The 26,376-nt window shown below is 53.3% G+C and overlaps 1 protein-coding gene across 2 annotated transcripts in view; it reads right to left on the minus strand.

Moving 5' to 3' along the window:
* Window positions 1-26,376, minus strand: part of WDR11 (WD repeat domain 11) — a 54,920-nt gene that overhangs the window by 21,545 nt on the left and 6,999 nt on the right. The window contains exons 5-18 of one of the 2 annotated variants that reach the window (XM_032951934.2): window positions 25,916-26,111; window positions 24,076-24,241; window positions 22,923-23,043; window positions 18,933-19,110; window positions 17,781-17,890; window positions 16,306-16,488; window positions 8,186-8,270; window positions 6,598-6,704; window positions 5,345-5,420; window positions 4,345-4,453; window positions 3,965-4,089; window positions 1,903-2,050; window positions 1,485-1,591; window positions 560-674 (exon numbers count right to left, since the gene is read on the minus strand). In XM_032951934.2, coding sequence (XP_032807825.2) covers window positions 560-674; window positions 1,485-1,591; window positions 1,903-2,050; window positions 3,965-4,089; window positions 4,345-4,453; window positions 5,345-5,420; window positions 6,598-6,704; window positions 8,186-8,270; window positions 16,306-16,488; window positions 17,781-17,890; window positions 18,933-19,110; window positions 22,923-23,043; window positions 24,076-24,241; window positions 25,916-26,111 — 1,826 coding nt within the window. Of the gene's footprint in view, window positions 1-559; window positions 675-1,484; window positions 1,592-1,902; window positions 2,051-3,964; window positions 4,090-4,344; window positions 4,454-5,344; window positions 5,421-6,597; window positions 6,705-8,185; window positions 8,271-16,305; window positions 16,489-17,780; window positions 17,891-18,932; window positions 19,111-22,871; window positions 23,044-24,075; window positions 24,242-25,915; window positions 26,112-26,376 lie in introns of both variants that reach the window. The other variant, XM_076066405.1, reaches the window with a different exon arrangement.

Raw genomic sequence — 26,376 nt, forward strand, 5'->3', positions numbered from 1 at the left:
ACAAACTCCATGCAGAAAGGTGCCCGTGTCGGGAATTTAACCCAGGGACCTCTTTCTATGAGGCGCGAGCGTTTGCGAGGAGACATCTCGGTGTGCAATTGTCCCAGACACACGAGGGAGCATTTTAGAAACACACTTTGAGATTATTTAGATTAATTTGCTGCTATCAATTTCTACATGATAAGCCACTTTGTTGAGCGATCATTTGTGACCAGGTCGCTTCTGAAAATAAGTTAAAACCTCAGTGGGCTTTGCCTGGTAGGATAAGGATGGTTTAGTTGTATTTGTATGTGTTTGGGTGATTTGTTTGTCTTTCCTGTACTTTGCACTTCGATTGTGTTTTTGTACTGTTTGTTGTTGTAACGTCCTTACCCCCCACCCCCTACTGGATATCTGTGAAAAAGAGCTTTACAGCTCATTGGATTCTTCCAGTATAAATAAATATTCTGATTCTGAGCTGGATCTTGCTCCAGGTTCTCTGACCTGGTGCCGTGCTCGCGCGACTTGCGGGACCGAGCGCGTCAGAGGTGCGGGGGGAGGTGCGGGGGGAGTCCCCTACCTCCTTGGTGTCCCAAATCTCGATGCCGTCGTTGTACAGAACGAGGAGGCGCGAGTTCCCCTTCCCGGGAGCGAAGCGCAACCTCCGCACCCAGCCTCGGTGAGTGGGGATTCCCCTAGGAGACCACAGACACAAAGATCCCCCGCGTAGCCTTTGATAGACTGCTTGGGAAAGTGCAGTTAGCGAGCACCGATGAACGGCCGGCACTGTGCAGGAGGTGGTGGGTTTACTCACACCACACCAGGTACGCATTTTAAGGCTGAGTCAACCTATAACAGGCTCAGGACCAGTTCAGATATTTGTCACCCAATGTTCACTGAAAATCGGAATGGAACTTGGGTCGCTAGGTTCGTAGCTCAGTGGGCTCACCACTAAACTATTGCTCTCCATATTTACAAAGACACACACACGTAGACACAGACACACACACAGGAGAGTTCACGACACATATTCGGTCTGACCATTACATGACCTAACCCAAAACTCCATTATGAATCACGAAATTGGCTACGAAATCAGTCCTTGGCTTCACAAGGAGGGCAGCACCACCGGCCTGCCTGGAGTCTCGCACAAAGCCAGCACAGTGGAAGTGGGGGGAAGAGTAAGGGGAGAGAAGGGGAGAGTAGGGAGGAAAAGTGGGGGGGGAGAGTGGAGGGGAGAGTTGGGGGGGGTAGAGCAGGGAGAGAGCAGGAGGGAGAGTAGGAGGGGAAAGTAGGGGGGAGAGTAGGGAGGAAAGTAGGAGGGGAGAGTAGGAGGGGAGAGTAGGGGGGAAAAAGCGGGGGGGAGAGTGGAGGGGAGAGTGGGTGGGGGGGGGGGTAGAGCAGGGGGAGAGTAGGAGGGGAGAGTAGGAGGGGAGAGTAGGAGGGAGAGTAGGGGGAGAGAGTAGGGGGGAGTATAAGTGCCCACTACTGATCGCACCACTCACCTGGACAGCTTCGCCTTCAGGTCCCAGAAGTTGAGGTTTCCATCCGAGTCACCGAGCACCAGAACATCTCCCTTCCAGGCAATGCTGCTGATGCTGCCCATGCTGGCCTGGGTTGCAGTACAAGGAATCAGGGACAGGGAATTATGAAGGGTAGAGGCCAAGGTCAGGGTCATTGGTATCGTCCGTGCTTTTGTGAAGGTGAAATGTGTGACAGTGAGATGACTGGATGAGTTTTGCTGTGGTGCTATGCGAGTGTGATACTGTGAGAGTAACAGTGTATGTGGTAGGCATGATACTGTGTGTAAGTGGCACTGCGTATGTCATTGTGTGTCACCGTGTCTTTTTCACTGTGCTACGAACCTGGAAACCTGAGTTCGATTCCCGCTGTGTGGGTGAGTGTCACTGTGTGTGCCCTCACATCGGGGGGGATGCGTGCCCCCTCCTTGACGCTCGTGCCCTCCACGGTGAAGTGGTAGATGACTCCATTGGAGTCGGTGAACACAAAGTGTTCACGCGCGCACACAGTCGCCCCCTGTTCCGCCTTGCTCTCCGCGTCCTGCAGAAGACTACCCACACCACGAATACACACAACCCACATCACAACTACACGCCAACTGCACACACTACTACCCCCACCCACACCACGACTATACACGCCACTACTAAACACCACCCACCCCTCTGCTACACCCATACAACAATCCATGGCCAACCGCGGGGGTTACCTTTCTAAAAACCGCCATGGTTGGCAAAACCGCCGTGATTGGCAATACTCAGGCCTTATGGGGAATCGGGGGTTAGGGCAACCGCGGTCGTGATCACACTCGTCAAAGCCTAAGTTGCCTTCACTAAACACAAATAAAATAGACAATCACATAATAAAAACAATAAATGAACAAATAACATAATTAAAAACAATACATTTATGTTATTTACTTTTAATACTGAGGGTTGCCGTCCATGGTGATGACGATGACATTGATGAGGATGAGTTAATGGGGGCAGTGGTTGTTAGAAGGAAGAGGAAGGGCTTTGCCCACCCTAGACCTCCACCTGGTGGTGGGAAGAGAGCGGTGGTGGGTGCTGGGAGATGAGACGATGCACGGAGGGAGGGAGCTGGGAGATGAGCCGATGCATGGAGCTGGTAATGAGATGATGCACGGGATTTGTAATGACAACTGATGGTCTCTGTGCTCAACCGCGGACACACAAAACTCCATACCACAGTTAACAAATTGGTATACCGAAGGAAAACCATTGATACATAAATACCACGAATGAAAAAAAACGCGGTTGGTGAGGGACTGCTGTACAACAACAACAACCGCCATTCGCCACTAAGTGGCGGTGACGTCACCACGATGCTTGTGCCAGGCCATGTGCTCCCTGAGGCCACGTGAAGTGTCGAACACCCGCTGGCAGGAGGTCACAGGGCAGACCCAGGTGCCACGGATCGACTGACTGAGATGACTGGCTGATGCACCACCTTTGCCCCCTACTGTGCTCTGCTCGTTGTTGCGAGCGTCGCTTATCCGCCCTCTGTTGTTGTTGTAGGGCGACTACCTCCAACTGCCCAGTAGCGTCCTTCACGAGCCTCCTCCACAGAGGCTGATCTTGACACCGCTGGTACCAGTCATCGGCAAGTCCACTCAGCTCCACGTCCTCCTGTACCACATCACTCCATCTCTTCTCTAGCCCGTGCCGCGCCCGTTTAGCCCCCTAAATCCGGCCGAACAAAAGCTGTTTCGGCATGCGGTGGCTGGGCATGCGGGCTACATGACCCAGCCATCGTTGCCTTGCCCGCCGGAGGAGCTCACCGATGGGACCTTGCCCAGATCTTTCAAGGATTTGTGAGCTTCTCACACAATCCAGTCTGGTTAAACCCAGGATGGATCGTAGGCAGGCCAGCCTAAATGTTTCTAACCGGCAAAGATGTTCCATTAGGGGGGTCCACGTTTCGCAAGCTGTACAACACACACCACGACCTACACCCCACCCACCCCAATACAATACAACTATCATTCATAATAACCACAGTAGCCACAGCTCAAACACACCAATAGCATCGACCACATATATGTGACCGAGTGTATTGTTCTGGTTGTAGTGGTGTTGTGGTTGTGGGTATAGTGGTTGCCATGTATGCATGTTTGTGGTTGCTGTAGTGTGTGCTTGTGCTTGTACTGTGTATGGTTATGGTGATTGCTACAGTGTGTGGTTGTAGTGTGTATGGCTGTGGTGGTTGCTGTAGTGTGTGTTTGTAATGTGTATGGTTGTGGTGGTTGCTGCAGTGTGTGGTTGGAGTGTGTATGGTCATGACAGTGGTTGCTGTCGTGTATGATTGTGGTTGTAGCGTGTATAGTTGTGGCCATGGTTGTCGCTGTAGTGTGTGGCTGGAGCGTGTACGGTTATGGTGGTGGCTGTAGCGTGTGGTTGTGGTTGGAACATGTATGGTTGTGGTGGTGGTGGCGATTGCTCGCCTGATGAGCGAGGGTTGCAGGGAGCCGGTCTCCCCATCGGTCACGCTCGTTTGCCGCGCCATCGCCTCCCGCGCCGCCAGTTGCTTCTTGCGCAGGGTGCGCAGGTTGTGAGAGGGGGACCACTCCTGTGGAGGGCGGCACGGGCGGGGAGCGCAACCTGGAGTGGGTGACGAAATCACGCGAAGCCTGCGTGCAACAATCACCTCCCCACCGTGACTGTGCGATGCGTGCGGAAGGTTTTTCCACCAAATAGGGACGGCCTCAGTCCAGCACGCCTGAGCATGGGACACACGTTCATTGATGTCACCGTCGCTACGATGGATGGCCCATTACCCTTACAGAGTATGTGCGTGCGTGCGTGCGAGAGTGGCCCTGCTCACCAGGGCCGTGACGGCCGGGAAGGTCTTGGGCATCTCGCGCAGCAAGGCGCCCGTGCGCACGTCCCACAGCTCGACGGGCTTGTCGCGGAACGCCACAATCAGATACTGCCTACGGCACCACACACAGCCGCACACAGCCACACACAGCCATGAGCAGCCGCACACAGCCGCACACAGCCACACACAGCCGCGTCATGGCTCCACGTCAAGCGCTGACGATACGGACGCTTCCGGCATTATCGGAAAGTCAAATGCTTGAGACTGTGGGTGAACAATAGATTAACTTAAATTAACCCAGTAGTTTCTAAATCTAAGACTCGCTGGCCCAAGCGCTCCATTTGACAATATCCCGCGTGTAAGAGCCACACAGGAGGACAGAGGAAACCACCGGAGACTCCAACACGCGTTTAGAGTATTTGGCTGCTATAAAGTTCCACATGATAAGCCACTTCGTTCAGCTATCATCTGTGGCCAGGTTGCTTCTTTAAAAGAGCTATATAGCTCAGTGGGCCGTATCTGGGGAAATAAAAATAGTTTAGAAATTGGGACAGGTGATTCCACACTGCATTGGGGGGGCTACGGTGACGAAATGTAAACTACCTCGTCTGGTATACAGGAGGTCGTGGGTTCGAGACCAACCCTGACGGCTGCTGTATATTTGGAGTTTGCGTGTTTCTCTCCCCGTGGTTGTGTGGAATTTTCTCCGGGTCCTCCAGTTTTTCCCTCGACATTTAAAAACATGCCTTTAAGAGTATTTGGCTCATATAAATGCCCACGTGACAATAGGCCCATTGAGCTATCATCTGTGGCCAAGTCGCTTCTGAAAAAGACGGATGTAGCTCAGTGGGCCTTACCTGATAACATAAAAAAATAGTTTAGTTTTAGTTTAAACAACATTGTCTGGAGCAGAGCTCTCGTGACGTGATATGAAAGCACGAGCGGACGTGTTCATCGGCCTGTGCCGGGTGCGGGAGGCGGCGGCGGTGGTGCTGGGACTCACTTGAGGTGGGAGATCTTGATCATGTCGATGGGAGGCTCATCGTTCCCCCTCTCGCCGCGGAACGGCGTGCTCCGCCCTGCACACGACCACCACGCAGCGCCATCACAGAGCGGTCGCGAGCTGGCACTGCGTTCAAGTGCCGCCAGTGCCCTTGAACGCAAGCCACAATTCACCGCATAACCCCTCTTCTCTGGCGCGTACTGCGTCCGTTTATCCTCCGCTATTTGGCCTGCTTCATCACATGATGGCTTAGCGTTGGGGACGCGTGACCAAGCATCCTCACCTGCCAAAGTATTTCACGTGCCAGAGCAGCTCACACAATCCTATATGGGTAAACCCGGCACGGACCATATGAAGGTCAGCCTGGATTGTTTCCAGCGGGTGTAGGTGTAACTGGAATGGAATCCCATGATTTTGTAAGCATTTTTGTCAGAATGACAGATCAGGCAACCTAATACAGTGTTATGCAGCTAGTGAAATGTTGATTCTGCTAATGTGATTTGGACTTCTGCCACCAAACCAAAGCTGGCGATGGGCACTCCACAGGTGCAGGAACTCTTCTACCGTCGGACTGCATAAAGTCTTGGATGGCACAAAATACCCAGGCACGTGTTCCGTTTTAATGGGGGTAATGGTAAAGACCCCATCTCTTTGTGGCAAGCTTCAGGATCAATAACATGATCTCTGATGCCTTCTCAGAATGGAGAGCAATCACCCAGCCACTGACAAGGTAAATGACAATCATCGCGTGATTGTACCATATAGGGAGCCATGCCTTAATCACATTATGACATTAAGCAACCTCCAACTATAACTGCATGGAACAAAACAACCACCAACACAGCCATGAAGGCAGAGTACATGGTTAAACTAATTTGTAAAATCTATAGGAGCAGCAGCAGCAAACATCACTGCTGCTCCTATTGGCGTGACACACCCTGACCCCTGAGCCTGCCAAACCTGTCAGTGTCCCTCATGTTTGTGAGCGAGGGCTATGGAAACCTGAGGACCAAAAATAAAGATTCAGAGCCCCTGAAACGTGTTCTTCGTGGCTTTGAACGACTTGGCTAGATCAATGTGAGATAGATAGAGGATGGGCCGGTCCTGTGATCTTCTGCTAAGATTTTCCAGATCCACATGGCCTCGAAGTGCACCTAGCCCGGCATGTATGCATGTGCGTATCGGTGTGTTGCTTAATGTGTTGCAATCGTGTCGATGCAAGTACCCATGTGTGCATGTGTTTTTGTGTGTACCTGTAGACATGTCCACCAGTTGAAGTTCATTGCGAACCAAGCCCATGTTATTAGGGGTGGAGCTGGCGTGGGACAGGAATGACGTCAGGCTCACCCACTCAATACCCCTGCGCACACAGAGGCACACACAGGCACAGACACAAAGATAAAAGACAAAGATCCCCCATATAGCCTTAACAGACTGTAGGGGCAAGTGCTGTTAGCGAGCACCTATGAAGGCCGGAACGATACACGAGGGGGTGGGTGGCCAGCACCACGCCCGACCGCCTTTGTCTCCCTAGTGGCAATGTTTACACACCGCACCAGGTACTCATTTGAGGCTGAGTCGACCTAGGGGAGGCCTGTGACCGGTTCAGATAATCGTCACTGGTGTTGGCCGTGAGCGGGAATCGAACCCGGGTCGCCAGGTTCATAGCGCAGCGCGCTAACCGCTACACTATCGCTCCCCACACAGACACACACACAGAGGCACACACAGGCACAGACACACACACAGAGGCAATCACAGGCACAGACACACACAGAGGCACACACAGGCACAGACACACACACAGAGGCACACACAGGCACAGACACACACACAGAGGCACACACAGACACATACACACACAGAGGCACACACAGGCACAGACACACACACACAGAGGCACACACAGGCGCAGGCACACACACAGAGGCACACACAGGCGCAGGCAAACAAAGACACACACAGACAAACACACACATACACACAAAGGCAAAAAAGACAAAGATCCCCCGTATAGCCTTAACAGACTGTTGGATCAAGCGCTGTTAGCGAGCTCCTATGAAGGTCAGCACAGCACACGAGGGGGTGGGTGGCCAACACCACGCCTGGCTGCCTTTGTCTCCCCAGTGGCGATGTTTACACATCGCACCAGGTACTAATTTGAGGCTGTACAAAGACATACAGGCACACATACACACAATATATGAGTGCTGGCTTCTGTGATTAATGTTCTTTATCTGCCGAGTGTGCTGGACAATGTGCGTGTGTGAGTTGTCAGTTTACTCTCTGTGTGTGGGCTTACTTTGTGCTGCAGGTTCTGCCAACTGCGTGTTGAGTACATACCGAGTTTAGTTTTGATTGGCCTATTTGTGTGCTTCGTATGTTAAGTGTTTGGTGTTGTGTGTGCCATGTGATGATGTGTGTTGTGTAGGTACAGTGGACACTGTGTGTTTTGACTGTGCTGAATGTGTGTGGTGTGTTATGAATATGCGGAGAACAATGTGTGTTGGGTGTGACTGAAGTGCAATACACGACGAACTCGGCGACCCAAGTTCATTCCCGCCCCTGGCCAACGTCCGTCATGGGCCTTGCCTAGGTCAACTCAGCTTCAAACTAGTACTGTATGTGGCGTGGAAACATCACCATTGGGGAGACGTAAGTGGACGAACGTGACGACACCACCTTCACTTGTGTTATTCCGGCCTTAATAGGTGCTCCCTAACAGCACTTGCCCCAACATTCTGAGTCATTGTCTTGTCGTGACTCCCCGTGTGGCGCACAGGGTGACGCCACGTCCGACTCCGCGTGTTAGTCCGCGTGTTAGTCCACGTGCTCACGTACCGGACCTCACAGGTGTGCACACTGAACTCCTTGTAGAGCAGCCCGCTGGTGAGATGGTAAACCAGCACCGAGCCGCTACTCGTGCCTACAGCACACAGCAACCACAACACCGCATCACTACACCACATAGCCACCACTACACCTCACCACTACAGCACACAGCCACCACTACACCTCACCACTACAGCACACAGCCACCACTACACCTCACCACTACACCACATAGCCACCACAACACCGCATCACTACACCACATAGCCACCACAACACCGCATCACTACAGCACATAGCCACCACAACACCTCACCACTACAGCACACAGCCACCACAACACCTCACCACTACAGCACATAGCCACCACTACACCTCACCACTACAGCACACAGCCACCACTACAACAGCACACAGCCACCACAACACCTCATCACTACACCACATAGCCACCACAACACCGCATCACTACACCACATAGCCACCACAACACCGCATCACTACAGCACATAGCCACCACTACACCTCACCACTACAGCACACAGCCACCACAACACCTCACCACTACAGCACATAGCCACCACTACAACAGCACACAGCCACCACAACACCTCATCACTACACCACATAGCCACCACAACACCTCACCACTACAGCACACAGCCACCACAACACCTCACCACTACAGCACATAGCCACCACTACACCTCACCACTACAGCACACAGCCACCACTACAACAGCACACAGCCACCACAACACCTCATCACTACACCACATAGCCACCACAACACCGCATCACTACACCACATAGCCACCACAACACCGCATCACTACAGCACATAGCCACCACTACACCTCACCACTACAGCACACAGCCACCACAACACCTCACCACTACAGCACATAGCCACCACTACAACAGCACACAGCCACCACAACACCTCATCACTACACCACATAGCCACCACAACACCGCATCACTACAGCACATAGCCACCACAACACCTCACCACTACAGCACATAGCCACCACTACACCTCACCACTACAGCACACAGCCACCACAACACCTCACCACTACAGCACATAACCACCACTACACCTCACCACTACAGCACATAGCCACCACAACACCTCACCACTACAGCACATAACCACCACTACACCTCACCACTACACCACATAGCCACCACTACACCACATAGCCACCACAATACCTCACTACTACAGCACATAGCCACCACTACACCTCACCACTACAGCACATAGCCACCACTACAACAGCACACAGCCACCACAACACCTCATCACTACACCACATAGCCACCACTACACCTCACCACTACAGCACATAGCCACCACTACACCTCACCACTACAGCACACAGCCACCACTACAACAGCACATAGCCACCACTACACCTCACCACTACAGCACATAGCCACCACTACACCTCACCACTACAGCACACAGCCACCACAATACCTCACCACTACACCACACAGCCACCACAACACCTCACCACTACACCACATAGCCACCACAACACCTCACCACTACACCACACAGCCACCACAACACCTCACCACTACAGCACACAGCCACCACTACACCTCACCACTACAGCACATAGCCACCACTACACCTCACCACTACAGCACATAGCCACCACAACACCTCACCACTACACCACATAGCCACCACTACACCTCACCACTACACCACATAGCCACCACTACACCTCATCACTACACCACATAGCCACCACTACACCTCATCATTCCACCACATAGCCACCACAACACCTCACCACTACAGCACACAGCCACCACCACAATAGCACACAGCCACCACTACACCTCACCACTACACCACATAGCCACCACAACACCTCACCACTACAGCACATAGCCACCACAACACCTCACCACTACAGCACATAGCCACCACTACACCTCACCACTACAGCACATAGCCACCACTACACCTCACCACTACAGCACATAGCCACCACTACACCTCACCACTACAGCACACAGCCACCACAACACCTCACCACTACAGCACATAACCACCACTACACCTCACCACTACACCACATAGCCACCACAACACCTCACCACTACAGCACATAACCACCACTACACCTCACCACTACACCACATAGCCACCACAACACCACATAGCCACCACAACACCTCACCACTACAGCACATAGCCACCACTACACCTCACCACTACAGCACATAGCCACCACTACAACAGCACACAGCCACCACAACACCTCATCACTACACCACATAGCCACCACTACACCTCACCACTACAGCACATAGCCACCACTACACCTCACCACTACACCACACAGCCACCACAACACCTCACCACTACAGCACACAGCCACCACAACACCTCACCACTACAGCACACAGCCACCACAACACCTCACCACTACAGCACACAGCCACCACTACACCTCACCACTACAGCACATAGCCACCACTACACCTCACCACTACAGCACATAGCCACCACAACACCTCACCACTACACTACATAGCCACCACTACACCTCACCACTACACCACATAGCAACCACAACACCTCATCACTACACCACATAGCCACCACTACACCTCATCACTACACCACATAGCCACCACAACACCTCACCACTACAGCACACAGCCACCACCACAACAGCACACAGCCACCACTACACCTCACCACTACACCACATAGCCACCACAACACCTCACCACTACAGCACATAGCCACCACAACACCTCACCACTACAGCACATAGCCACCACTACACCTCACCACTACAGCACATAGCCACCACTACACCTCACCACTACAGCACATAGCCACCACAACACCTCACCACTACACCACATAGCCACCACTACACCTCACCACTACAGCACATAGCCACCACACCTCACCACTACAGCACATAGCCACCACTACACCTCACCACTACAGCACATAGCCACCACTACAACAGCACATAGCCACCACAACACCTCATCACTTCACCACATAGCCACCACTACACCTCACCACTACAGCACATAGCCACCACTACACCTCACCACTACAGCACACAGCCACCACTACAACAGCACATAGCCACCACTACACCTCACCACTACAACACATAGCCACCACTACACCTCACCACTACAGCACACAGCCACCACAACACCTCACCACTACACGACACAGCCACCACAACACCTCACCACTAAACCACATAGCCACCATAACACCTCACCACTACACCACACAGCCACCACAACACCTCATCACTTCACCACATAGCCACCACTACACCTCACCACTACAGCACATAGCCACCACTACACCTCACCACTACAGCACACAGCCACCACTACAACAGCACATAGCCACCACTACACCTCACCACTACAACACATAGCCACCACTACACCTCACCACTACAGCACACAGCCACCACAACACCTCACCACTACACCACACAGCCACCACAACACCTCACCACTACACCACATAGCCACCACAACACCTCACCACTACACCACACAGCCACCACAACACCTCACCACTACAGCACACAGCCACCACTACACCTCACCACTACAGCACATAGCCACCACTACACCTCACCACTACAGCACATAGCCACCACAACACCTCACCACTACACCACATAGCCACCACTACACCTCACCACTACACCACATAGCCACCACTACACCTCATCACTACACCACATAGCCACCACTACACCTCATCATTCCACCACATAGCCACCACAACACCTCACCCCTACAGCACACAGCCACCACCACAACAGCACACAGCCACCACTACACCTCACCACTACACCACATAGCCACCACAACACCTCACCACTACAGCACATAGCCACCACAACACCTCACCACTACAGCACATAGCCACCACTACACCTCACCACTACAGCACATAGCCACCACTACACCTCACCACTACAGCACACAGCCACCACAACACCTCACCACTACAGCACATAACCACCACTACACCTCACCACTACAGCACATAGCCACCACAACACCTCATCACTACAGCACATAACCACCACTACACCTCACCACTACACCACATAGCCACCACTACACCACATAGCAACCACAACACCTCACCACTACAGCACATAGCCACCACTACACCTCACCACTACAGCACATAGCCACCACTACAACAGCACACAGCCACCACAACACCTCATCACTACACCACATAGCCACCACTACACCTCACCACTACAGCACATAGCCACCACTACACCTCACCACTACACCACACAGCCACCACAACACCTCACCACTACAGCACATAGCCACCACTACACCTCACCACTACAGCACACAGCCACCACAACACCTCACCACTACAGCACACAGCCACCACAACACCTCACCACTACAGCACACAGCCACCACTACACCTCACCACTACAGCACATAGCCACCACTACACCGCACCACTACAGCACATAGCCACCACAACACCTCACCACTACACCACATAGCCACCACTACACCTCACCACTACACCACATAGCCACCACAACACCTCATCACTACACCACATAGCCACCACTACACCTCATCACTACACCACATAGCCACCACAACACCTCACCACTACAGCACACAGCCACCACCACAACAGCACACAGCCACCACTACACCTCACCACTACACCACATAGCCACCACAACACCTCACCACTACAGCACATAGCCACCACAACACCTCACCACTACAGCACATAGCCACCACTACACCTCACCACTACAGCACATAGCCACCACTACACCTCACCACTACAGCACATAGCCACCACACCTCACCACTACACCACATAGCCACCACTACACCTCACCACTACAGCACATAGCCACCACACCTCACCACTACAGCACATAGCCACCACTACACCTCACCACTACAGCACATAGCCACCACTACAACAGCACATAGCCACCACAACACCTCACCACTACAGCACATAGCCACCACTACAACAGCACATAGCCACCACAACACCTCATCACTACACCACATAGCCACCACTACACCTCACCACTACAGCACATAGCCACCACAACACCTCACCACTACACCACATAGCCACCACTACACCTCACCACTACAGCACATAGCCACCACACCTCACCACTACAGCACATAGCCACCACTACACCTCACCACTACAGCACATAGCCACCACTACAACAGCACATAGCCACCACAACACCTCATCACTACACCACATAGCCACCACTACACCTCACCACTACAGCACATAGCCACCACTACACCTCACCACTACAGCACACAGCCACCACTACAACAGCACATAGCCACCACTACACCTCACCACTACACCTCACCACTACAGCACATAGCCACCACTACACCTCACCACTACAGCACACAGCCACCACAACACCTCTCCACTACACCACACAGCCACCACAACACCTCACCACTACACCACATAGCCACCACAACACCTCACCACTACACCACACAGCCACCACAACACCTCACCACTACAGCACACAGCCACCACTACACCTCACCACTACAGCACATAGCCACCACTACACCTCACCACTACAGCACATAGCCACCACAACACCTCACCACTACACCACATAGCCACCACTACACCTCACCACTACACCACATAGCCACCACTACACCTCATCACTACACCACATAGCCACCACTACACCTCATCATTCCACCACATAGCCACCACAACACCTCACCACTACAGCACACAGCCACCACCACAACAGCACACAGCCACCACTACACCTCACCACTACACCACATAGCCACCACAACACCTCACCACTACAGCACATAGCCACCACAACACCTCACCACTACAGCACATAGCCACCACTACACCTCACCACTACAGCACATAGCCACCACTACACCTCACCACTACAGCACACAGCCACCACAACACCTCACCACTACAGCACATAACCACCACTACACCTCACCACTACACCACATAGCCACCACTACACCTCATCACTACACCACATAGCCACCACTACACCTCATCATTCCACCACATAGCCACCACTACACCACATAGCCACCACAACACCTCACCACTACAGCACATAGCCACCACTACACCTCACCACTACAGCACATAGCCACCACTACAACAGCACACAGCCACCACAACACCTCATCACTACACCACATAGCCACCACTACACCTCACCACTACACCACACAGCCACCACTACACCTCACCACTACAGCACATAGCCACCACTACACCTCACCACTACAGCACATAGCCACCACAACACCTCACCACTACACCACATAGCCACCACTACACCTCACCACTACAGCACATAGCCACCACACCTCACCACTACAGCACATAGCCACCACTACACCTCACCACTACAGCACACAGCCACCACAACACCTCACCACTACAGCACACAGCCACCACAACACCTCACCACTACAGCACACAGCCACCACTACACCTTACCACTACAGCACATAGCCACCACTACACCTCACCACTACAGCACATAGCCACCACAACACCTCACCACTACACCACATAGCCACCACTACACCTCACCACTACACCACATAGCCACCACAACACCTCATCACTACACCACATAGCCACCACTACACCTCATCACTACACCACATAGCCACCACAACACCTCACCACTACAGCACACAGCCACCACCACAACAGCACACAGCCACCACTACACCTCACCACTACACCACATAGCCACCACAACACCTCACCACTACAGCACATAGCCACCACAACACCTCACCACTACAGCACATAGCCACCACTACACCTCACCACTACAGCACATAGCCACCACTACACCTCACCACTACAGCACATAGCCACCACACCTCACCACTACACCACATAGCCACCACTACACCTCACCACTACAGCACATAGCCACCACACCTCACCACTACAGCACATAGCCACCACTACACCTCACCACTACAGCACATAGCCACCACTACACCTCATCACTACACCACATAGCCACCACAACAACAGCACACAGCCACCACAACACCTCATCACTACAGAACATAGCCACCACAACACCTCACCACTACACCACATAGCCACCACAACACCTCACCACTACACCACATAGCCACCACCACACCTCACCACTACACCACATAGCCACCACAACAACACACAGCCACCACAACACCTCACCACTACAGCACACAATACCACACTACTACTACAACACACAACATACTACAGCATTCACCATGGGGTGAGGGCAACACCAGCATGGCATCTGTGCCAGGCTAGGTGTATGCTGGTCATGTAGAATAGTTGGGCCCACAGGCAGCAGGTCAGTGGACCAACTCAGGTGCTGTCGGTTTGTGGACATCAGTGGCCAATGACCACATCAGCTCAGCCCCCCACTGCCTCACATGTAAGCAGCTGATTTGCTCAAACATTACTTTTGAGTACATGATACTTAAACTACAGCACTAAAGATACTCATTTGTAGCCTGCAGGCTTTCTGGTAATGAATCATATACTGGAAAAAATGTTTTCACGGGTGCTGGTTCCTCATTTCAACAGGTTAAGGGGGTGACCTGTCTGGACTCAAGCGTAGCCTCCACCACCTTTGGTGAAGGTAAGGGGTTCAGGGCGACAGTAAAGTTCCCGTGTGCGAATGGGTGGGGTGCAGTGATGGAATGGTCAGTGCACTGCGCTTTGAACCCGGCGAGCCGAGTTCGATTCCCGCTCACAGCCAACATCGGTGATAAAAATCCGAACCGGTCCTGGGCTTCATTGTAAATGAGCACCTCGTGCGGTGTGTAAAGATCGGCACTGGAAAGACAAAGGAGGCCGGGCGTGGTGCTGGCCACCCACCCCCTCGTGTGCCGTGCCAGCCCTCATAGGTGCTCACTAACAGCACTTGCCCCAAACAGTCTGTTAAAGGCTACACGGGGGATCTTTGTTTTTGGGCGGCGTGCACGTGTGCGAGCACGTGCACGTGTCCGTGTGTGCATCATACCGACGGCCAGCAGGGGCTGGTACTGCTCCAGGTTCTTGGTGGTGAGTGGGGGGCACATGCGCAGCACAAACGGCGGGGGCGGCAGGCCGGAGAGCAGCCCCGTGAGCAGGAAGCGCAGGGAAACTTCCTGCTGCGGACCCGGCGGCCTTGCGGAGCGCTCGTCCGCAAACACCAGGCACTGGCCTGCAGCGGCGGCACATGAAGCCACAGTGTGGCAGCCTCACACACGGCGCTTGGCAACACGAGAGGGTTGACTAAACTACAAAAGAAATGTTTTAACCAGGTAAGGTCCACTGAGCTGTATAGATTTTTTGCAGAAGTGTCCCTACTATCACAAATGATAGCTCAAAGAAGTGGCTTGTCATGTGGTCATTTATAGCAGCCAAATACTCGAAACGCATGTTTCTCAATGTGGAGTGAAAAAAGAGGACCTGGAGAAAAATCCACGAGGCCACGGGGAGAGAGACACGCAAACTCCAAATATAAAGGCATCAGGGTCAGGATCGAACCCAGAACCTCCTGTATACCAGGCGAGGTAGTTAACTCTCGCAGGCAGGATCGACACATAGGGTTGAACTACGAGCACCTCACGGTGCAAACATTAACATCACTATAATTTCAACTTGTCAAAGGGCTTCGCTCACTTGCGGAGCGAGAGAGAGACCGACTCAGAGGCGCGAGGAACCAGACAAGCAGGAGGGCAGCCTAGTGGTGAGCTGGTACCAAAAATTGTCCAAGCTCTGCAGCCCTCTATATATTGAGGTGTTATCGGCCAATTAATGAGTGTGTACATGTGGGAGGAAACCGGAGTGCCTGGAGACACCTCACACATGTGAGGGAAGAAACGCTCTATCCCATACAGACAGCACAGGTGGGGTCCGCACATTTGCTGTACTGCTGGTGGCGAGCCAGGGGAGGGCAACTTCTCGACATCCACGGGAAGGAAGTTTCACAAGATGTGTGCGATCCACAAATCCTCGCTGCCTCCGCACTGCTGGATTACAGGCCACGTGCGTCACCATCACCCGGCTTTCAAGCCTTTATTTTCGCAAGTTACATTTTAGAGGGCAAAGCATGGAGGATTCTCCAGCTTACAACAAGTTCAACATTTCATAAGAACCGCATGTGTAACCAAGCGCGGAAGCTGTGCTTCTCCAGTGAGGCAGCTGCACAGCAGCAGCTCACCGGCTCGCACTGCGCGCGTCTCCTGGCATGTTACAGAACGCGACACCACGTGGACGGCACTCAATGTGGAGGCAGCTTACAAAGCAAAATGTCACGAGCACCAAGATTGTAAAAAAGCTACAGGTACGAGGCGAATGGGTTTGTGCCGTGTGCTATGCCGTTGTGTGCTGCTGCTGTGTGCTATGCGGCTGTGTGGTATGCTGCTGTGTGCTGCCGCTGTGTGCTATGCTGCTGTGTGCTATGACACCGAGTGCTGCTTCTGTGTGCTATGCTGCTGTATGCTGCTGTACCAAAGGCGCTGTCGAGGGAAAGATCCGGCAGCGAGGGGGTGCATGGCCCAGCAAGTGCCCCGCAGAAGGAGAGCGGAGACAGCAGCTGAGAGGAGCCACCCTGACCACAGCTACACCAGCACACACACAAACACAAAGATACCCCGTGGAGCCTTAACGGACTGTTAGGGCAAGTGTTGTTAGCGAGCACCTGTGATGGCTGGCACGGCACATGAGGGGGTGGTTGGCCAACACCACGCCTGGCCACCTTTGTCTCCCCAGTGGTGATGTTTACACACCACACCAGGTACTCATTTGAGGCCGAGTCGATTTAGGGAAGGCCCAGGACCGGTTCAGATGACCGTCACCGGTCTTGGCTGTGAGCGGGAATCGAACTTGGATTACTGGGTTAGTAGCGCAGTGCGCTAACCGATACACCAACACACATACACGAGCACAGACACACAAGCACAGAGGTACACGAACACAAGGCTCAGTACAAATCTAGAATAATAGATAAGTACAGAAATAGCTAACCCCGCACTCAGCTACCCCAGAATAAAGTAAACTAGCGGAGCTGCTCCTGCGATAAGTGTCTCAATGTTCTGGCCACCCCACAGCGTGCACACCCTCAGCACGTCAGGCCACAAGAAACGACCACAGCTCCCAGGTCTATTGTTCAGAGCAGAGGCTTACGGTACGCTCGATGAGAGGGTAATGTTACCGAGCAAACCAGGTTCAATCTGACAAACTTGAATTCGCAAAACTGTATAGGTCCTTCTGTTCATACAACTGAAAACAATAAAAATGCGTCAACTGGATAACTTTATTGCCTATTGCACTTTTAGGGAGGGGATCCCCCGACTCCCACGTACACCTTAACCCCACGTACCATCACCCAGCATGTCCTCGCCCCCACGTACCATCACCCAGCGTACCCTCGCCCCCACGTACCATCACCCAGCGTGCCCTCGCCCCCACGTACCATCACCCAGCGTACCTTCGCCCCCACGTACCATCACCCAGCGTACCCTCGCCCCCACGTACCATCACCCCCACGTACCATCACCCCCACGTACCATCACCCAGCATACCCTCACCCCCACGTACCATCACCCCCACGTACCATCACCCAGCATACCCTCGCCCCCACGTACCATCACCCCCACGTACCCGCGTGTGGCGTGCAGCTCCCACACGAGAAGGCGTCCGTCGCTCACCAGCATTGCCGCCGCATTCTCCCCCACGGGGCAGCAGCCCAGCGCCATGGGGCGCACCGTCTTGGTGACGCGCACCGCGTCCGACTGACAGCGCAGCTCGTACACCACGTCCGCAGACACGCAGTCCACCTCTATGCACACAGCAACGCAAAACACATAGTGACACAACATACACAGTGACACAACACACACAGTGACACAACACACACAGTGACACAACACACACAGTGACACAACACACACACAGTGACACAACACACAGTGACACAACACACACACAGTGACACAACACACACACAGTGACACAACACACACAGTGACACAACACACACATAGTGACACAACACACACAGTGACACAACACACAGTGACACAACACACACAGTGACACAACACACACACAGTGATACAATACACACACACGGTGACACAACACACACATTGACAACACACAGCGAAGCACACACACAGCGAAGCACACATCACACAGCGACGCGCACACACACAGCACAACACACACAGCACAACACACACAGCGATGCAACACACAGCGACACACACACACAGCGAAGTACACAGCACACCACACACACAGCGATGCAACACACATAGTGACACAACACACACAGTGACACAACACACACAGTGACACAACACACACAGTGACACAACACACAGTGACACAACACACAGTGACACAACACACACAGTGACACAACACACAGTGACACAACACACACAGTGATACAACACACACAGTGATACAATACACACACACACGGTCACACAACACACACAGTGAAAATGCACAGTGACGCAACACACACACAGCGACGCACACAGTGACACCACACACACACAGCGACGCAACACACACAGCGACGCAACACACACACAGCGACGCACACAGTGACACCACACACACAGCGATGCAACACACACAGCGACGCAACACACAGCGACCCACACACGCACACAGTACACCACACACACACAAAGCGGCGCAAAACACACACAGTGACGCAACAACAACAACAACAACCGCCATTCGCCACTAAGTGGCGGTGACGTCACCACGACGCTTGTGCCAGGCTATGTGCACCCTGAGGCCACGTGAAGTGACGCAACACACACAGCGACACACACACACAGCGATGCACACACACAGTACACCATACACACACGGAGACGCAGCACACACAGTGACACACACACACAGTGACACACACAGTGACACAATACACACAGGGATGCACACACAAAGTGACACAACACAGCGACGCTACACACAGCGATGCAACACACACACAGTGATGCACACACAGTACACCACACAAAGCGACGCAACACACACACACAGTGATACAACGCACACACACACACGATGACACAACACACACGGTGAAAATGCAGTGACGCAACACACACACAGCGACGCACAAAGTGACACCACACACACACACAGCGACGCAACACACACACAGTGATACAACGCACACAGTGACAATGCACAGCGACGTAACACACACACACAGCGACGCGCACAGTACACCACGCACACACACACAGTACACCACACACACACACAGTACACCACACACACACACAGTACACCACACACACACACAGTACACCACACACACACACAGTACACCACACACACACACAGTACACCACACACACACACAGTACACCACACACACACACAGTACACCACACACACACAGTGGCGCAACACACACACAGCAATGCAACACACACAATGACGCGCACACACACAGTACACCACACACACAGCTACGCAACAACAACAACAACCGCCATTCGCCACTAAGTGGCGGTGACGTCACCACGACGCTTGTGCCAGGCTATGTGCACCGTGAGGCCACGTGAAGTGTCGAACGCCCGCTGGCAGGAGGTCACTGGGCAGACCCAGGTGCCACGGGTCGACTGACTGAGATGACTGGCTGATGCACCACCTGTGCCCCCTACTGTGCCAACCTGCTGTGCTTTAGCCACCCGGCGCTCCGCTCGTTGTTGTGAGCGTCGCTCCTCCGCCCTCCGTTGTTGTTGGAGGGCGACTGCCTCCAACTGCCCAGTAGCATCCTTCACGAGCCTCCTCCACAGAGGCCAATCTTGACACCGCTGGTACCAGTCATCGGCAAGTCCACTCAGCTCCACGTCCTCCTGTACCACGTCACTCCATCTCTTCTTTCGTACGTGCCGCGCCCGTTTAGCCCCCTCAATCTGGCCGAACAAAAGCTGTTTAGGCATGCGGTGGCTGGACATGCGGGCTACATGACCCAGCCAACGCAGCCTTGCCTGCCGGAGGAGCAAACCGATGGGACCCTGCCCAGATCTTTCAAGGATTTGTGAGCTCCTCACACAATCCAGTCTGGTTAAACCCAGGATGGATCGTAGGCAGGCCAGCCTAAATGTTTCTAACCGGCGAAGATGCTCCATTAGGGGGGTCCACGTTTCGCAAGCGTAGAGAAGGGAGGGAACGACCGTGGCCGAGAATACCTGAAGCTTCGTGCAGAGCGACAGACCAGGTAGTTTCCACACAGCGTTACGAAACCGATGAAAAGATATTGCCGCTCGACTTATTCGGAGTGAGACCTCTGCTGTTAAACCGGAGCCGGTCACAATACACACACACAGCGACGCAACACACACAGTGACACAATACACACAGTGACACAACACACACAGCGATGCACACACACAGTACACCATACACACACAGCGATGCAACACAAAGACAAAGATCCCCAGGAAAGCCTTAACAGACTATTGGGACAAGTGCTGTTAGCGAGCACCTATGCAGGCCAGCATGGCACACAAGGGGGTGGGTGGCCAGCACCACGCCCGGTCGTCTTTGTCTCGCTAGTGGTGATATTTACACACCTCACCAGGTACTCATTTGAGGCTGAGTCGACCTAGGGGAGGCCCATGACCGGTTCGGATAATTGCTACCAGTGTTTGCCATGAGCGGAAATTGAACTCGGGTCGCCGGGTTTGTAGTGCAGCGCGCTATACGCTACACCACCGCTCCCCACATGCAACACATACACAGTGACGCACACACACAATAACACAATACACAGTGACACAACACACACAGCGATGCAACACACACAGCGACGCAACACACACACACACAGCAACACAACATCCACACAGAAACAGAACACCCACACACAGTAACAGAACATACACACACAGTGACACAATACACACACAGTGACACAATACACACACACAGTGACATCAATAGTGACACCAACACACACACAACATCCAAACACACACACCAATAGGGTGTCACGAGCCAATCTCACTCATTGCCCATGTCCCAGCTGCTATCATACTGCACTGCAACACTATACTGCAATGGGCGGCAGGGTGGTGGCGCAGTGGAAACACCTGCGCATCGCAGCAAAGGGTTCTGGGTTCGATCTCTGTACCAGGTGCCGCCGTCTGTGTGAAGTTTGTACGTTCCCCCCCTGTTGTTCCGGGTTCTCTGGTTATCATAGCCAAAAGAAAAATTCAGTGTAACTCGTATTGGCTAAACACCCAAATGCTGAAAATAAACCTGTACACTACTCAACGTGGATCACACCGAGTCGCGACATCGCCCCCTACTCTGAAAATTGTGGCAGGATCCTCCTGAACAACAGCACTGAGACTCGGCGAGGCTGAACGAGCGCAACAACAACGACGACGACGACGACTGCGATATCAAAACTTCGCGATTTAGGAGACGAATGTAAACCCGACTGGTGATCCCGACGAACCACCGGCCTAAGAGTATAGAGGCGGGGAAATAAACGCGCAGCCTCGGTGCGCCGCCACTCCGAGCGCGACCCGTGCCCTTGTGCGTGTGGCTCACGCTGGGAGAGAGCGCGAGCGCGGGGTTTTGGATGCGGCGGCAGAGACGCACCGGCCTCGTCGGCGGGGGCCGGCACGGGCACGCTGGGGCGGTTGGGGCGCCGCACCCGCAGGGTGGTGCAGCCGTTCTCGTGCAGACAGAAGAGGGCATCGCGCTGGCGGCACGGGATTACCTGCACCGCGCGCACCGCAGGGGGCATGGGTACGTGCGACGCCACCGACACCGCCAACACTGCCAACGGGGATGCCGTGGCGGCTACGCTGCATTCTTTTTTTTATTTTGCCAGGTTAGGTCCACCGAGCTGTACGGATCTTTTTCACAAGCGACCTGGCCACAAATTATCGCTCAACAAAGTGTATTATCACGTAAAAATTTATTGCAGCCAGATACTCGAAATGCATGTTTCTGAATGTGGAGGGAAATACCGGAGGACCTGGCGAAAAATCCACATGACCACGGGGAGAACATGCAAACTCTGAATATACAGCAGGCATCACCAGGGTCGGGATCAAACCCACGGCCTGCTATATACCAGGCGAGGTAGTTAACCTCTTGCCATCCGTGGTATCGTCCTACTATCTACAAAAGTGGTCGTCATCCTATTCTGTACAAGTTACCATGCGGTTCCCCTTTCCTGTACATTGCATAAGAGATGAAACGGTGGAAGTGAAGCAGTCTGGTGTCTTGCAGTGGCCCAGCACAATACCATACACCTTTCAGCTATGGGGGCAGCAGCAGTGGACTATACTTAGCAACTTCGTAATGTACATCTCTAGATCATCCATATAGTCACCCAACACGAACATCTATCCTTCTTCATCCATTATCATCATCCATAGCATCAAAATATATCAACCTCCTTCTTGATCAATCACCTTCATCGATTTCATCGTCATCATTCACCACTGTCATGAATCATCAGGATCCTCATCCACCAACTCGTCCATGGCCGACCCCAGCGCTGCACTCCACGGTAGGCGCTCACGGTGCCCCCACCACAGGGCGCCAGCGGCTCCCTCGCGCTCGCTCTTACGGCCGCACTAGAGCCGCCCGCGTCATGCCAACTTGACCGCAGCGACCGGCATCGGCGACCATCGGACGACCACCGCTACCGTCAATATCACCGCCAGCAGTGGGCGAGGTCAACGAGGTCAACGAGGTCAACGACAAACGGCGGCAGTGGCCTCAACGCACGAGACGGCACCTGCAGGAAGGGCACGCCGCTGCGCTCGATGGCGACGATGCCAACTGTCTGGCTGATCTCCAGGTCGAGGATGACGATCTCGCGTGGGTACAGCAGCAGCATGTGGGAGCGGTGGGCAGGCAGGTATGACATCTGGATGCACTCTGTGAGCAGCACCCCCTCCACACTGCGAAGACAAAGATCCCCCAAATAGCCTGATCAGACAGTTGGGGCAAGTGCTGTTAGCGCGCACATATAAAGCCGGCACGGCACACGAGAGGGGTGGATGGCCGGCACCACACCCGGCTGCCTTTTTCTCCCTAGTAGCGATGTTTACACACCGTACCAGGTACTCATTTGAGGGTGAGTGAACCTAGGGGAGGCCCAGTTCAGATAATCGTCACTGGTGTTGGCCGTGAGCGGGATTTGAACCCGGGTCACCCGGGTTCGTCGCGCAGCGTAGCGCTAACCGCTACACTGCCGCTCCACACTGCACACACATACGGGGCACGCCCACACTACAACGACCATCATTTCCCGCGAAGTAGTGGTGATGTCACCACGATGCACTTTTGATTACAAGTGAAGAGTGGAAGGCTTGCGCACTTAACGTCCGCGCAGTTTATATACAACTCTGTTCACTCTCTCACACCGCCCGATGTTCAGATCTCTGGCACTGGTCTTTATCTTCGGTGCATCTGCATTTCTCTTTCTGCCCCACTAAATTCACTTGCCGTGTTTGAAAAATGCATACATGTAATCAGTTCCCTCATTAAATCGATTTGCATTTTTAATTCCACATTTCTTGATGTTCATCAAATACACTGCTAACACAGGATCGGCTAGGGTCCTAGGTGGATACTTGTGTATGACACAAGTCGTAGGGAGTGTCGGGACAATCTCAGAGCGAGGGTACAGCCGCAGTGCTGAATACCTAAAAGGCCCAGGTGTGTAATTATTGATTTCAGAGCAGGCCGGGTGACTCGGGAGGTTGCAGCGCTGAAGCTGGCATCGCTTAGATCCTGGGTTCAAATCGAAGCTGCTGCCTGTGATTGAACCGAGATCTGAAGCTTGGTGTGTTGGTATTCTCAGAAATATGGCCAACTTCCAGCTGTGATGGAGCAGAACTCTCACGCACTCGGTCGTGTCGCCATTGAGTGAGGTTGGGAAGTGAGCCACCTTGTGGGTGCACATTGGCGACATCACACCACCTAAGGCCAAGACTGGAGAACATTTTCACATTTCGAGCAACTGCCTGATAATGCTGGTTGTGACTATCAGCAAAACGTTAGACTACCCGGTTGTTAAATGTTGTGTGTGGATTGCTCTCCAACAACCACATCGGTGGTGCAGCCGAAGCAGTCATGAATTGGGACGCTTGATGGCGTCACAACTTTATTAACTGACTGTGTCGGGTGGAGGAGTGTTTACGGCAAGCATTTCACTTGCGCGATCTGACCCAAAAATCTATAACGAATAACAACACTGGTTGCGAAAGTACTCGCGTGTTAAATTCACACAGGAGAGGTTTGAGTCTAGGTTCATCCACGATAGGAATGAAGTATACATTTTTTTATATATTACGATTAAAACTAAAAAAATGTTTAGCAGGTAAGGCCCACTGATTGAAATATCTCTTTTTCAGAAGTGACCCCTTGCCACAAACGAAGTGGCTTATCACGTCAAAATGTATTGCAGCTAAATACTCTGAATGCGTGTTACTGAATGTAGAGGGTAAAACTGGACGACTCAGAGAAAAATCCAGACGACACGGGCAGAGAGAACACGCAAACTCCAAATATACAGGCGTCACGGTCGGGATCGAACCCACGACCTCCTGTATATTAGGGGCCGCTCACACCTCGGCTTCTCGTCGGTGATCAGCGTCTTGACGCGGTTGAGCGCTCGCCGGGCGCCCGTGGGGGCGCGCCCCGCTGCCGCGGCGGCACCGGCGGGGCTTGAGCTGGGGCTGGAGATGTAAACCTTCCTGCCTGCGCTCGGGGGCGGCCTCGACGGGGAGAAGTCGTGCACGAACACCATGCCCTCGCTCGTCAGCACTGCACACACACACACAGTGCCCTCACTCGTCAACACTGCGCACACACACCGTGCCCTCGCTCATCAACACTGCACACACAGTGCACTCGCTCATCAAAGACAAAGATCCCCCGTATAGCCTGTAAGACTGTTGGGGCAAGTGCTGTTAGCGAGCACATATGAAGGCCGGCACAGCACACTAGGGGGTGTGGCCAAAACCACGCCCGGCCGCCTTTGTCTCCCTAGTGGCAATGTTTACACAAAACGCCAGGAACTCATTTGAGG

The sequence above is a fragment of the Petromyzon marinus genome, chromosome 11 (genome assembly GCF_048934315.1).
Source record: "Petromyzon marinus isolate PM22_M1 ecotype Great Lakes invasive population chromosome 11, UKy_Petmar_22M1.pri1.0, whole genome shotgun sequence".
Lineage (NCBI taxonomy): Eukaryota > Metazoa > Chordata > Hyperoartia > Petromyzontiformes > Petromyzontidae > Petromyzon > Petromyzon marinus.